This window comes from Arachis duranensis, chromosome 4 (assembly GCF_000817695.3).
Source record: "Arachis duranensis cultivar V14167 chromosome 4, aradu.V14167.gnm2.J7QH, whole genome shotgun sequence".
Lineage (NCBI taxonomy): Eukaryota > Viridiplantae > Streptophyta > Magnoliopsida > Fabales > Fabaceae > Arachis > Arachis duranensis.
In genome coordinates this window covers 116,170,533-116,186,129 of record NC_029775.3, presented here as the reverse complement: position 1 = coordinate 116,186,129, position 15,597 = coordinate 116,170,533, and the positions used below count along the sequence as shown (strand labels likewise).

Below are 15,597 nucleotides of genomic sequence, written 5' to 3'. Positions count from 1 at the left end.
TATTTTCTTACAAAATATAACATATATTTTTTTAGTCTATTTGACTAAAAAGACATTCTTCAATAATCATATAATTATATATAAATTATGGATAATTAATTGATTAGTTCAAGTAATAATAATAATAATATAAAATATACTTATTATTTTATTTATTTTTAGTTTTTAGATTATATGAATGGCATACTTAATAAAGACATAGTAATGCTTTTAATATTTTGGATTAGAGTAAACACCCAATTCGGTCTTTGTCCATTTTTATGAATGACAAAGCAATTTTTGTCTAAAAAAAAGGACACTCCGATCCTCAATTTTTTTATTTTGGGACAATATGATCCATCTGTTAAAAAAATTATTTAAATAATAATAAAAATTGGTTTTGTGAGAGTTTTGTTTGTATTTTGTGAGGATTTTAAATCTCTACAAACTATTAATAAGTTTGTTTTTGAAAAATTCCTTCACCAATGGTAGTTAAGTGAAGAAAAACTATCAATGAAAATGATGTCACAAAAAAATAGTAATTGTAGTACAAATACTTTTTAAAAGAAAAAAATAACATCGAATAAGAAATAAAAAAAAACTTTAATGTTGATAATATTGGTATTAGTGATGATGACAGTAGAGAAGATAATGATAATGATAAATCAATAAAAATAATAGAAGTAGGAGCCATAATAATGAAGATGAAGAAGGTAGTGGTAGTAATTAGCTATATTATTTAAAATAATTTTGTAAAGATTTAAAATCCCCACAAAATACAAATGAAACCCTCACAAAACCAATTTTTATTATTATTTAAATAATTTTTTTAACAGAATGATCGTATTGTCCCAAAATAAAAAAGTTGAAGGTCAAAATGTCTCTTTTTTTACAAGAATCATTTTGTCTTTCGTAAAAATAGACAAATATCAAATTGAGTGTTTACTCTTTGGATTACACATTATCTTACTCACACTTTGAAGTTTTATCAAATCTCATCCCAGTCTCGGTAAAAAAATTCGAATTTGGTACAGCTTGTTTAAAAGCCAATATAATTACCACTTGCTCTAGGCCTCGGCTGCAATGGTCTTAACTCTTAATTCAATAATTCATTCACTAGATAGGCTAGTACAAGCCCAACAATCTTTTAGATTACGTATTGGTTTGGGAAAGTGTTTAGTATGGACTTGGTCGGTTTTGTCAAGTTGCTAGCCCAATTTCCTATATGATCGAGGGCAAAAATAAAAGAAGTTTGATGCCTTATGAGTATTTTTATTTAAATAAATAAAAATAGATTGAGACTTAAAATACAGATGTCTTTAATATAAAGTTGATAATAATAAACTGTTAAATAATTTGATATATTTTAATTAAATTATCATATAAAAATTTTAAACTAATAATTTACTTAAAAATATTTGCATATAAACTTCTACCATAAAAATATAATTACCTCCAAATATATACAAAAGTTGGAGAAGTTGCAAATACTCGCAGTTGATATCATTTCGCAATGGGGTATGGGGTTAAAAAAGTGAAACTAAACTGCATTAACGAGCTTACGAAATCAACATATTTCATGACTAGGGTGTATATGGTTCGGTTCTATCTGAAAATTTGGTCTAATTTTAAATACTTTAGGAGTTAATTTAGTGTAATTTTATTGAGTCTAAATTCGGGTAAGGATCTCAAAAATAGATTCGATTATTATTTTGGGTCGAGTCTGAGACATCGCTCATGTCACCCGAACTCGACTCGGTGGCCTGGTCATCATATACAATTAATATTTTGTGTTATTAGTGATAGATAATGGCTATTCTTATGTGGAATTTAAATATTGTAAATCTTAATATTTTGTGTTATTAGTTATTATAAGATTATAAGTTAATGTTTTATTTTTTAAAATGCATAAGACTTTAGACTAATGCATAATATTGTGTTATTTGTATTGATTTAAATATTTGGTGTTATTAGATAATATTAGTATTGATTATGGTTATGTTTTAATTTTAGAGAAGGGTTAGTTCTTGTTATATTTTTTAAGTGAATTTTACTATGTAAATTGTGAAATAATAGTTGGAGATTAGGTGATTTTTACATGCTAAACACTCGGTCTTTACCCAATTTTTACCCTGTCCAAATGTGCGTAGGTTTTATCGAATTTAAGATCGGGTTAGGATATAAAAATTAGGTCCGGTTTATATTTTGGGTCGAGTCTGGATTAAGCCAAATCCAATGTGGCCCGATCCATCTACACCCCTATTATATACATATCAAACATACCAAATTGAAAAAATTGAGTTTTTTTTCAGTGAAACATATCAAACTTCCTAACAATTTTTTACCATAAAAGTAGGGATTCTTTTTTAAATAAATTAAAAATTATATTTATTTTCAAAAACACGTTATTTAAACTTTGAGTAAAGTATCATTTTTGTCTCTAATATTTGGGGTAAATTCTAAAGTTTTTCTAACGTTTCAATCGTTCTATTTAAATTTGTAACGTTTCAGAATTGATTCGATGTTGTCCTACCGTTAAGGATCCGTTAACAGAATTGATGGCAGGACAAAATTGAGACGATTTTGAAACGTTAGGGACTTAAATAGGACGAAAACGTTGGAAACAAAAATAATACATAGAAATAAATTTTAGATTTAGGCCAAGTTTGTTGCACATCCGGCAAGCTTTAAGTTGAGTTCGTCGTACTATATAAATCGTGGGACCAATTCAGTTTGTCGCTTTCTTCCTTCCAAATCTTGCTTCTAAATCTATTTTCTTCCTCCTTCGCTTGTGATATTCAGAATTTTCTCTACAAGATTTTTTATCTTTCGACGTCTGTGAAGTTCGTTATCCATTATATCGTCTGTTTTAAGTTAGTATATAACATGTTAGTTAAAGTCACTGTTTACTGTTTACATGCTAGTTAGAGTATATAACATATTAGTTAGATTTTTAAGTTATTATTTTCAAGTATAGTTACTGTTTACTGTTTATAACATATTAATTAGAATAAATTATTAGTTAATTGTTAATTAGTTTGGTCGGAATAGTTAATTTAAGTTGTGAGTTAGTATGTTTATAAAATTAGTTTAATATGTAATTAGATTAGATTAGAATGATACATAATTAATAAATTAAGTTATCAGTTAATTATTTAATAGTATATTTATAGAGTTAGTTGACGACCTTATGTAGTTAGTTCACATTTTAATTAGTAAGTTTATAAACTGATTAAGATGTAAAGTAGATAATTAATTAGTTTAAATATGTCTTTTAAAAATTTAGTTAATGTGAAAGGAACTGAGTTCAATTTATGTTATTTTATTTTACTAGATTGTAGTTAGATAGAGCAGTAGTTATTGGGATATGAGCATACGTTTTACACATTGGATCAGGCTGAGTACATTGCCGGCGGACATGATCGAGTGGTATACTTTTATGTGTTGACCCTCTTTTTTTTAACTTTTTTTTTTTGGTTTGGTAGGCACCTCGAATCTTGCACACCAGACGAAATTCGATGAGACGCCCGCCTAAACAGATTTGCCATATCTCAGGCGAGCCGGATTTGAGCATGTGGCGTATATGGTGGAGTTCGAGCACGATTGGCCATTGACGTCAGCGTTGATAGAGAGGTAGAGACCTGAGTCCCACACGTTTCATTTGTCATGTAGGAGATTACTATCACCTTGCAGGACGTGGCCTACCAGTTGGGGCTCAGGATCAATGGTGATCCTGTTAGTGGTTGCATCGGTGGGTGGGAGCAACACCATGATAGACGGTCCATTGAAGACTTCTGCCATCAACTACTAAGTATTGTTCCTGACCCAGAGGATAGACAGTTACAAACCAAGTGAACTGTCAAACTCACATGGTTTCACAATACCGTCTGCGGAGAATTGGAGCAGGACACCACTGAGAAACGTCTGTTGTGATACACGAGAGGGTATATCATGCAGGTGATCGGAGATATCTTATTCCCATATGAATCTGACTCTTGGGTATACATCAGGTGGCTCCCCCTGCTAGAGGACCTTGACAGATGTGGCAAGTTATCATAGAGCTCGACTGTGTTAGCATGGCTGTACCGCCAGATATATTGTGACATGGAGCATAGTCAGTGCAATCTGGGTGGTTGCGTCAGTTTACTGCTCTCCTGGCCCTATCACTATATTCTACTGTTACAGTAGATGGATTTGATACTCGTTGATTTCCGCTAGTTGAAAGGTATTATTCGATTTTTTACTTTTTTTAATTAGTTAATGAAATTGAGAAATAATGTGTAATCATTCGCGGTATTGTAGGTGGGTTGAGTACCATCCAGATAACGTCAGAGGCGAGCACATGCTTAGGCATTACATGCATACGCTGAACCAAGCCAAGGCTATGTCACAAGTTGCACTTAAGCACCTAAAAACCCATTAATAGTTAGCACATGTAGATAGTGACTTTATACATAACTAACGATAATGAAATGAATCTTACCGGACAAGTACATCCGCATAGCGAATAACCAAAGAATAAACTCATTGTATGACTCCTCCCAATCGCCATATATTCTAATAACGACTCTCTACTTTGCAAGCCAAACCTTTATGTAGGACGTTTAGGGGTGGCAATATGTACCCTACCCGCATGTACGTAACCCGATCCCACCCGGTCGGGTAGGGTGTGGGTTGAGCCACAACTCTACTCGACCAACCCGCACTCTATATATAAGTATATGTTATATACTTATATAAAAATATGTTTTAAGTGGATGTTGAATCAAAGATCTCTTACTAAATGTAAAATATCCTTAGCCACTAAAAGAAGATCATTAATTGATAATTCAATATTTTTTTACATAAAAATTAGTTATATTTTAAATTATCATCAAGTTATATAATAAAATTGTATCTTTTTTATAACCCGTGGGTAGGGTCGGGTACCCGCGGGTTAAAAGCGGGTAGGGTTAGGGTTAGAAATTCTCAACCCGCGGATAGGATAGGGTTTAGTTTATATAAAAATCTCAACCTACGGGTAGGGTTAGGGTTGGATCCAAACCCTACCCTACCCTACCCATTGCCACCCCTAAGGACGTCTTGTAATCGAAGTGATTCTCCACACCTCTTTGTAGAATTCTGATGCTGATTGTTGGATCTGCTTTGACCATTGTAAATATGTGTTGAGCAATCACCTTTGAATCCAACCTACGATGGTCTTGACCCATGGATGTTTGCATGTAAGTAAGAGGACCATTATATCTCCTAACCTCCCGTTTTTCTTGTTTTCGGCGATATGCTATGTGTATGTTCCAAGAGCAACTGGACCCGAACTGGATACACTGTACATCATACCTCAATTGGTCACTCTCTAATGTTTTATACTCCACAGCCCTTCTGATGCTGTACCTATTAACTACCAACATGACTTCTTCCTTGTTATCAAATAGTTGTCCAATTTCGAACTCATTACTTGAATCCTTTTCGGGGCCTCCATGGATAAACAACCAATCCGAAGTCATTACATCGATATTCAACCTGGAGAAATGATCCGGCCAGTCATATGGTCGAGAAATGGTAGGTTGCATTAGAGCAATTTGTGTGTCACCAAAATAGTTAATCTCTTCTTCCTCGTCACCATCCTCAGGAATTTCAGTTGGTTCATCATCAGTATCGTCTCCGTCATCGGGGTAAACTTCATACGAATCCATCATCGGATCCCTGATAGCAGAACCCTCATGACTTTCAACATCATCTTCCATCATGTCAGCATTACCAAGTTCAATGTTTGAGCCCTATTGACTACCTTCAGGTGGCATATTTAGATCGACCATCGTCCTTCTAATATTTCGTCTAACAGCTCCACTTAACATACTATTATCAACAGTATCCGCAGATGATCCTCGTCCACCCAATTCAATGAAAAACACGAATAATTCCAACAAATAAACATTTGTTCATCGGTTATGCCACTACTTTTTAAGACGTACGTCTTTGTCGTCACGTAACTGATACTTAATTCAAAACAAAAGAAATATTTCTTAAAACCGTGGCTAATAAACATAATAACAATAGAGTAAAGACAAGTGTAACGTACCTTTTATAAAACAAATTGTCATATACTTCGGTTGGATATCTGTAGTAATTTTTTTTATTCTTTTTATGTATTGCTGTCCAATGGAATACAATATCAAATTCTTCAATACTGTTAGACTGTTGACTTTTGGTGTTATGTAAGTAATTATTGATTGTCTAGACTTAAAAACGATAGAACCTTTTTTATCATACACTATTTCACCATCATAATGAATGGATAACAATAGATTTTTGACATTGTAAAAAAAAAATGCCAAAATGAAAACTAAAGAGGAGAGTGAAATTGTGATTTTAATATCCAGTTTCCAACAACTATGTTTTTATTTTGGAAACTCCAGTTGAAGTTCGCTGGATGTGCGAAACTATCTAAAAAATTAAAGTTTAAATAAAGTGTTTTTGAAAATAAATATTTTTTAAAAATTTATTTCACAAAAAGATCCATGAAAGTAGCCAGCATTTTAATTTTCTTGTAATGTTTGGTGAAATGCGTGTGCCGCTTCCACTTTCCCTCTCTACAAAGCAACAATGCCTCACTCTTCTCTCACTCTGTTCTTCCATCACCCAACTCCACCAAATCCAAGCTCAAATCCACATCAATGGCCTCTTCCAAGACCCTTATGTCCTCTCCCAACTCATCTACTTATCTTCCCTCTCCTCCTTCGCCAACCTCACCCACGCAAAAACCATTCTTTTTCATTCCCCCACCACCTCATCACCCATTTCATGGAACATCCTCATCAGAGCATACGCAGCTACTGATTCTCCGCTTCAATCCATCTGGGTATTCCGCACATTCCGAAAATTGGGTGTGAAGCCCAATAAACTCACTTATCCTTTTCTGTTCAAGTGTTGTGCTATGGCTTCTGCGCTTTCTGAGGGAAAACAGCTGCATGCTGATGTTATCAAGTTTGGTCTTGATTCTGATGTGTACGTTGGGAATAACATGGTTAACTTATATGGGTTCTGTAAAAAGGTTAAGGATGCAAGGAAGGTGTTTGAGGAAATGCCGAACAGAACTGTTGTGTCTTGGAACTCAATTATGACTGCTTGTGTTGAGAATCATTGGTTGGGAGATGGGATTCGGTACTTTTTTAGGATGCGAGGTTGCGGGTTTGAGCCAGATCATACTACTATGGTGCTGATGCTTTCTGCTTGTGCTGAGTTGGGTTACTTGAGCCTTGGAAGATGGGTGCATTCCCAATTGATTTTGAGAGGAATGGTTTTGAGTTGTCAGTTAGGCACTGCTCTTGTTGATATGTATGCAAAATCAGGGAATCTGGGTTGTGCTAGGCTTGTTTTTGAGAGAATGGAGGAGAGGAATGTGTGGACATGGAGTGCAATGATTTTGGGATTAGCCCAACATGGGTTTGCAGAGGAAGCGCTTGCATTGTTTGCTGAAATGTGTGAAAATCATAGCATATGCCCCAATTATGTGACCTATCTTGGGGTTCTATGTGCTTGCAGCCATGCTGGGATGGTGAATGAGGGTTACAAGTACCTTCGCGAAATGGAATATGTCCATGGGATCAAGCCCATGATGGTACATTTTGGAGCAATGGTTGATGTTTTAGGCCGTGCCGGCCTTCTTAAAGAAGCTTACGACTTTATACAGAGGATGCCTATTGAGCCTGACCCGATTGTGTGGCGCACGTTGCTTAGCGCGTGCAATGTTCATGATGCTCAGGACCATGCAGGGATAGGGGATAAAGTAAGGAAGAGGCTGCTTCAGATGGAGCCAAGGAGGGGAGGGAATTTGGTTATTGTTGCTAACATGTATGCTGAATCAGGGATGTGGGAGAAAGCGGCAAAAGTTAGGAGAGACATGAGAGATGGAGGTATGAAGAAGATGGCTGGAGAGAGTTGTGTTGATTTAGGGGGTTCCATGTTTAAATTCTATGCAGGTTATGATTCTAGCCAAGACTTGATGCATGTTTATCATTTGCTTGATGGATTGAACATGCACTTGAAGATGGTTGATAGTTAATAGTTAACTAGTGTTGGAAATTGCTCTTGACGAATTGTTGACAATTTTGTAAGTCAACATTTTCACCATTCATTTGTATATATTATTTTTAGGATGCTGCCCACACATCTTTTATGTATCTTTGTTATCAGTCTATAAATGTTGACACAGTTCCCAATATCAGTTTAACTTAGAAATATTGATCTGTTCTTATTGCAAAATATTTGTTTCATTTCACAAAGAATTTCAATTTTTTTAGTGTAATCCCTTGAAAATTTGTCATTCATAGTCTTTCCTTCACTTTTAGATTTGTTTTTGTGGATGATATTTCAGACTTAGTTCCAGTAATTAATACTTATCCAGAATTTAATCAAAATTTCCTACAACGCAATACCTTACTCTATACTCAAGCTAAGTGGTGGGTGCAGGCACAATGTATAGCTAGCTCATTAGTCATAAGATATGATGAAAAGATCAATGCTTGGAATTTATTGATTTTTCGTCTTTTCACATGTCATAATGCCTTCTGTAAATACAAAAAAAATAAGATGTTCTCAATTATGCTTTAAAGTTAGGTTAATAATTTTCATATTAACTTCTTGCCTTCTTGGTGCTTTGTTTATTATTTCATTTAATTTTTAATGGCAACTTTACTTTATTTTATTTAAGTATATTGATTTTCTTAAGTCTTGGTCTTTTGGATATGAACTTCTAAGCTAATTCACAATTCTATATTCAATTATCCATAGATTAATCAAGAAAAAACACCATGAAAAATTAAAGTTATAATGCAGAGGCTGAAATTTTGTTGTCTTTTTTTTCAAGGAAATTTCATTAAAGGCATAAATTGGGAGAATAAACTAATATAGCAACATTCCAATATTTTTTTATTGACATAAATATTCCTCTAGAAAAGCCCCAGTCACATCCATATTCAAATACTGATTGATTTTGAGCATATTCTATAAGTCAAACTTAAAAATAGAAACATTTAATAAGGTGGCGACATTTTGATGCAGTCTAAACAATCCACTGTTACCACTTCAACTTCTTCCAAGTGTGTGGCTGTGACTTGAGATTATGTTTTATGTGCCACAATATATCTTCTACAGTCACACTCTTTTTTTGCACTTTTTAGCATCTTTGTTCTAAGCATGCAAAGGAAAACAAAAGGGCCAAAGAACAGAACATAGAAGACCCTTCCTGAATGAAAAACAAGACAAATATAACACGAAATCCTCCAACTCAAATGAAAATTCCATGTTGAAACTGCTAGAACCTTCCCATTTTCTCTCTTTTTAAAACAAACTTTATTTATTACCACTGACCTCCAGATCAAACTATTCAAACTGGTTAATCCACTGAGGAAATCAGAGAGTGCAACACAATACTATAAGAAAGACCCTTTTATTGAATATTCAAGCAAATTTTGTGGTGTTGACGAAAATGTCTTCTGCTCTATTATCTCTCTCAGTTTCTCCAACTTTAGTATACAAGCATCAAGAAAGGAAAAAGAACAAAGAGAACAACACATGTCCATCACAACCTTTGTTAGAAACCAAACTCAGCAAGAGGAAGCTGTTACAATCATCTGTTATTGGATTAACTCCAACATGGCTGGGGCTATCTTTATCTTCTGCCAAACCAGCAAGTGCTGCAGAACCAGATAGCCCTGAATCTTCAACCTCAACTAGGTTAACATACTCAAAGTTCTTGCAGTACTTGGATGAAGGTGCTGTGAAGAAAGTTGACCTGTTTGAGAATGGAACTGTTGCTATTGCTGAGATATACAATCCAGCATTGGAGAAAATCCAAAGGGTCAAGGTTCAGTTACCAGGGTTGCCTCAGGAGTTGCTGAGGAAATTGGAGGAGAAAAATGTTGACTTTGCTGCTCACCCTATGGATGTAAGTTGGTGGCCTGCAATATTTGATTTCTTGGGAAACTTTGCATTTCCCTTGATATTGCTTGGTAGTCTACTCTTGAGGAGTTCTTCAAATAATCCTGCTGGCCCCAACTTGCCTTTTGGACTAGGAAGGTATGGATTTTAGCATATGATATTATATATGATTTATAGTGTATGATATGATGTTTATAGTTATATGTAAAAGGTCCATAACTATATGAATTTTACCTTAAGATATGACATATGATATACTCTGCATCAAAATAAATGTCACTTTGATATTCATCATAACTGCGTTAATTTTAGCATATGATAGGATATTCACCATAACTATATGAATTTTTTAAAATATGATATGATCAGCATAACTACATGATACACTTTTATTCCATGTTTACTTCAGAAGTAAGGCAAAGTTTGAGATGGAACCAAACACAGGAGTGACATTTGAGGATGTAGCCGGAGTTGATGAAGCCAAGCAAGATTTCCAGGAGATTGTGGAGTTCTTGAAGACACCAGAGAAGTTCTCGGCCGTGGGAGCGAAGATTCCGAAAGGGGTCCTTTTGGTAGGGCCACCAGGGACAGGGAAGACATTGCTGGCTAAAGCAATTGCAGGAGAAGCTGGTGTCCCATTCTTTTCTCTATCAGGTTCAGAGTTCATTGAGATGTTTGTTGGTGTAGGTGCTTCAAGGGTGAGGGACTTGTTCAACAAGGCAAAAGCGAATTCGCCGTGTTTGGTGTTCATTGATGAGTTAGATGCTGTAGGGAGGCAGAGAGGTACTGGCATTGGTGGAGGGAATGATGAAAGAGAGCAAACACTGAATCAATTACTCACTGAAATGGACGGATTCACCGGAAACACTGGTGTTATTGTCATTGCTGCCACCAACAGACCTGAGATTCTTGATTCTGCATTGCTTAGACCTGGCAGGTTTGATAGGCAGGTAATAAACTTTTGTGTTTCATAAGCATGGAATAATTTCTATCTATAATTGAAGTTGAATCCGTGTCAAAAAACACGTCATTAATGTTTATTTTTATTGTGTCTATAGGTTAGTGTTGGATATCCTGATATAAGAGGGAGGGAAGAAATCTTGAAAGTTCATAGCAACAACAAGAAGCTTGCTAAGGATGTCTCTCTTAGTGTCATTGCCATGAGAACTCCAGGATTCAGTGGTGCAGACCTAGCAAACCTCATGAATGAAGCTGCTATTCTAGCCGGTCGCAGGGGAAAAGAAGAGATCACGATGAAAGAGATCGATGAGTCCATCGATAGGATCGTGGCAGGCATGGAAGGAACCAAAATGACTGATGGCAAGAACAAAATTCTTGTGGCTTACCATGAAGTTGGACATGCTGTTTGCGCGTAAGTACATCAAATACTTGTTCATAGTAGATTGATAGAGAAACTTCCAAATGCTCGAGTTCAAAATAGGCTTATGGTTGTAGAGCTATAGTGAAAATTGCCAATTGCTTCATATTGTTACTATAACTCTATTGTTCACTTAACTTGGATCCCTTTGAAGTCTTAAATTTTGAGTTTATATTTTGCAGGACATTGACCCCAGGGCATGATCCAGTGCAGAAAGTGACTCTAGTACCGAGAGGCCAAGCCCGGGGATTGACATGGTTCTTGCCTGGTGAAGATCCAGATCTTATCTCTAAGCAGCAACTGCTTGCAAGAATAGTTGGAGGCTTAGGAGGTAGAGCAGCAGAGGAAGTTATATTTGGTGAAACTGAGATAACCACTGGTGCTGCTGGGGACTTGCAACAGATCACCCAAATAGCAAGACAGGCAAGTCTTCTTTTTGGGATTTTGGATTTGAATGCTTGAGTTTGGGATGATAACAAGATGGCATGTGAAAAGTTTTTTATTGATAACATAATCAAGCTTTACTTGACTTGGATTACTTACGCTAACAAGTCAATCTTATGATCTCTGTTATTTGAACATCTAAAAATAGGTGTTATATATAGATATAACACCAAATAAGACCTAAGGGTTCATATCAGGTGTTAAAGAATTTTATAAAGACATCCAATCTTGTATTGCTATCTCAACAAAAGTAATCGAGTCAACCATCATTATAAGTCTTATTGATGCAAACATCTTATTGGATTACAATATCAAACTCTTATATTAACAACTAATGATGCAACAGTATAAAAATGCATTCTGCTGATAAATGATTCTCCTTTGGAACAGATGGTAACAAGGTATGGCATGTCAGAGATTGGACCATGGACATTAACTGATCCTTCAGCACAAAGTGGTGATGTTGTGTTAAGGATGATGGCAAGGAACTCGATGTCAGAGAAACTAGCTGAGGACATTGATCAGTCAGTGAAGCAGATCATAGAGACAGCATATGAGATTGCAAGGAATCACATAAGGAACAACAGAGATGCAATTGATAAGTTGGTGGATGTGCTTCTTGAGAAGGAAACTCTTAGTGGAGATGAATTCAGAGCAATCTTGTCAGAATACACTGATATTTCTTCAATCAAGACAAATAGAACACCCATCAGGGAGCTCATTGAAGCTTAATCATATAGCTTTGTGTTGTAAGTAAGGACTAGAATTGTACAGTGTACATAGTTATATATAGTTAGTTTATTTTATAGGGTGCTTGAGTTAATTTGATGAATCACAGGTAGTTTCCTGTTAGTTGGCACAAATTTTTTTTTCATACATTTTGAGTACAATCTCATATTTTCAACTCTCTCTCTCTCTCTCTCTCTCTCTCTCTCTCTCTCTCTCTCTCTTATTATGTACTAGCGCCTATTTACTCATGATCCTTACAAGTTAGGACATCTCCTACAAAATTGATCCACTAAACTACACCAAATCTTACTTTACCATGATTTTGGTCCCTGCCAATATATTTTACAAAAAAAAAAGGAATAAAGGACTAGATATTAAAATGGTGCACAATATCCATGAGTGAGGTATATGTTCCAGCTATTCCAATTACCACAGCTGCTACAATTATAGCCACTATGGCTATTGTTTCACACCCCAAAATCCTGTATTTTCCTGAAATCTTCAAGTAGCATGAGCATGGAAGAAGAATTGAAGCTGTGACACTTAGAAATGCTCCAACCAGAGACATTAGTTCCCCAAATAAAGGCACAGTCAAGGCAATAATGACAGTGCTGGTTACCATCATAGTGCTGACCAAAATTTTGGTGAATCTATTCTTGTACTTTCTTGGAAGCAAATTTTTCAAAGCATTGGTGATAGGTGTTGTCATCAAAGCATACTTCGATATTGGATTGACCAATGTTGTGTATATTGCTACTCTTGAGCTTAATTTGTCTATTGGCAGGTTCAATGTTACTTGTGATTGAACGTTTGGACCAAACATGAGGTATCCGATTATAGCCATGGAAGCATAACCAGCTGTGGTTAAAAAAAAGCACACAAATAGAACCTGCAATGTAAAGAAAAAAACCAAATTTGATGAGAAACAAAAACAACTCCTCTTGCGTGAAAATTTACATTAGCTAGTCCTGCATGATGTATACTTTTTATCAACAATATTTTGCCTTTCGGATCTCTCATCTTTACTACGTGTTCTTGTTAGAAATGATGAGGATATACACTAGTCTGAGTTATATACTCCTTCTATGAACGAGTGTAATTTTTTTACATATGGACTAAAGAAACAGATCATATGCAAAACAAGCTCAAAAGATGCAGAGAACTCACATTAGAGAACTGGTGTTTGTTCCTCATTGAATTGTACAATGTAGGGAAGACAGGGTGAGCACAATAACAAAATGCATACAAGCTAACAGATGTGGGGATTCCACTCAAATTCAGAAGAGTTCCCTTGTGACTAAAACCAACTCCGCCAATTGTCGCAGTCCAAGATATCGAAATGATGATAATAGCAGAGGCAAACACACCACTTGCAGATACATAAGAGAGCATGTTCATATCATCCAACCAAACAGTAGGCAAGATTATAAGAGCAACCAAAATCACAAAGAATTGCTTCCCACTAATTGTTAAACCAGCCACCAATTCGAGCTCAACATTGGGGAAAAGCTCATTCAAGTTATCACCCTCAAGAATCAAGAACCCTATTGAGACTAAGTAGAGTTCCATGTACATTGACACCGACACGATTAGTCTTCCTATTTTACCAAATGCAAGCTCACCAATATCAGGGTAGGTTCTAATGTTTGAATTCTTGTCCATGCATTTCTTAATCAACACACCTGCATAAAATGCTGCCATCGCAATAGCAAATAGAAGAGTTAAGCTTAACCACCCTCCAGATGCTAGAGCATATGGAACTGAGAGTATCCCAACACCTGAAACAAACAAAAACACGTTATGGCATCTTATAAGTTTCTATCCCAACAGAAAAAAATAGACATTTATGTTACACAACCAGAAAAATTAAACATAATAGCCAGCATATAAGTGTCAACAAACATAATCGACTTTTAATATTAAAAGAAAAAACACACACACAAAAACACAAACACATGGTGGACATAGTAAATTGTAATTAACATGTAGTAATTACAAAATGGGGGCTCCAAAAATCAAACACTTATACGATGAGAATCATAAAGAAGAAAACCTGAGATAGCATTGAGTCCATTAAGGGTGGTGTGAAAGAAAGAAGCAGGCTTTGTATTGGTGGAAGAGTGATGAGGGTCTATGAGCTTTTCCTCATCTATGGCTCCCTTATTGAACTCAGTTAGCAAAGGGACACTCAAGGATGAATCATTGTCCGGTTTTTCCGACATTATTGTAACACAACAGAAAAAGGAACAGAGTTTGGAAATCTAACAGGTTTTGGGTGCTAGATTCTGGATATACCTAAGAAACTATGTTCCTCTAGCTGCTAGTGTTATATATACACAGTTACACACACACGTTTCTTTTATAGTTTTTTGTAGGAAACTGCAAGGAACTAACACACACTCGTAAGTCTCCATACAAAAGTTAGTTTCCGTAGAAAACGTTTATGGCGTGGCCATATAATTTTAGTTTTTGCTACTATACTATATAGTAATTTAAAATTTTTAATCTTATGTTAACATCAATTAATGGTGTGTGAATTAGACTAATGAGTTATAGTTCAAATGACATAGTCTCCTCATACTTACTTAAGAGATTACGAGTTTAAATCTGCTTATCTTTAGTAAAAAAAATGTAAATTAAACCTCACCCAAAAATAAAAATTTTAAATCAATCCCATCAAAATCACAATGATTTGAATTGAATTTGATTAAAAAGTAAATTAAATCGATAAAATACAAATTATAATTCCTTGAATAAAATTGAATTAGATTGAAAAATAAAAACAAATCAATATCATTTAAATTATAATAAATTATATTAATTTGCCATAACCAAATGATACTGCAAGTATAGTCTTATTTCATTATCAAAAATATTAATACACATATTTCGTTCTTTTGAACATATCCATATTGAAGGTATTTTGTTTGAAATACCAATAGAATACGTGTAATATTTTTATTATTTATTTTATTGATAGTAACAATAAAATTAAAAATATTATTTACACATTAAAATTAGTTAGTGTGTATTTGAATCTAAATGTATATAAAATTTAATTTATTAATATATTTTATATTTTAATAATTGATTTTAATATATTTATTACAATTATAACAAAATATATA

The 15,597-nt window shown here is 34.7% G+C and overlaps 3 protein-coding genes across 4 annotated transcripts in view; 2 read left to right on the top strand and 1 right to left on the bottom strand.

Annotated features, from left to right (window-relative positions):
• Positions 1 to 6,511: 6,511 nt before the first annotated feature.
• On the top strand, positions 6,512 to 8,279 carry LOC107486715 (pentatricopeptide repeat-containing protein At2g36730). The gene has a single exon (XM_016107277.3). The coding sequence runs from the start codon at positions 6,530 to 6,532 to the stop codon at positions 8,039 to 8,041; it is 1,512 nt and encodes a 503-aa protein (XP_015962763.1). The 5' UTR covers positions 6,512 to 6,529; the 3' UTR covers positions 8,042 to 8,279.
• A 902-nt stretch (positions 8,280 to 9,181) lies between these two features.
• LOC107486716 (ATP-dependent zinc metalloprotease FTSH 6, chloroplastic) lies at positions 9,182 to 12,594 on the top strand. The gene is made up of 5 exons (XM_016107278.3): positions 9,182 to 10,056; positions 10,328 to 10,868; positions 10,977 to 11,290; positions 11,479 to 11,719; positions 12,131 to 12,594. Exons 1-5 carry the CDS (start codon positions 9,467 to 9,469, stop codon positions 12,470 to 12,472), a joined length of 2,028 nt encoding a protein of 675 aa, XP_015962764.1. The 5' UTR covers positions 9,182 to 9,466; the 3' UTR covers positions 12,473 to 12,594.
• Positions 12,594 to 15,597, bottom strand: part of LOC107486718 (amino acid transporter AVT1I) — a 5,929-nt gene continuing 2,925 nt past the window's right edge. Inside the window, exons 1-3 of one of the 2 annotated variants that reach the window (XM_016107280.3) lie at positions 14,523 to 14,814; positions 13,637 to 14,247; positions 12,594 to 13,358 (exon numbers count right to left, since the gene is read on the bottom strand). In XM_016107280.3, the coding sequence (XP_015962766.1) occupies positions 12,837 to 13,358; positions 13,637 to 14,247; positions 14,523 to 14,691 (1,302 nt within the window). In that variant the 5' untranslated portion in view covers positions 14,692 to 14,814 and the 3' untranslated portion in view covers positions 12,594 to 12,836. Of the gene's footprint in view, positions 13,359 to 13,636; positions 14,248 to 14,522; positions 14,815 to 15,597 lie in introns of those variants that run through there. The other variant, XM_016107279.3, reaches the window with a different exon arrangement.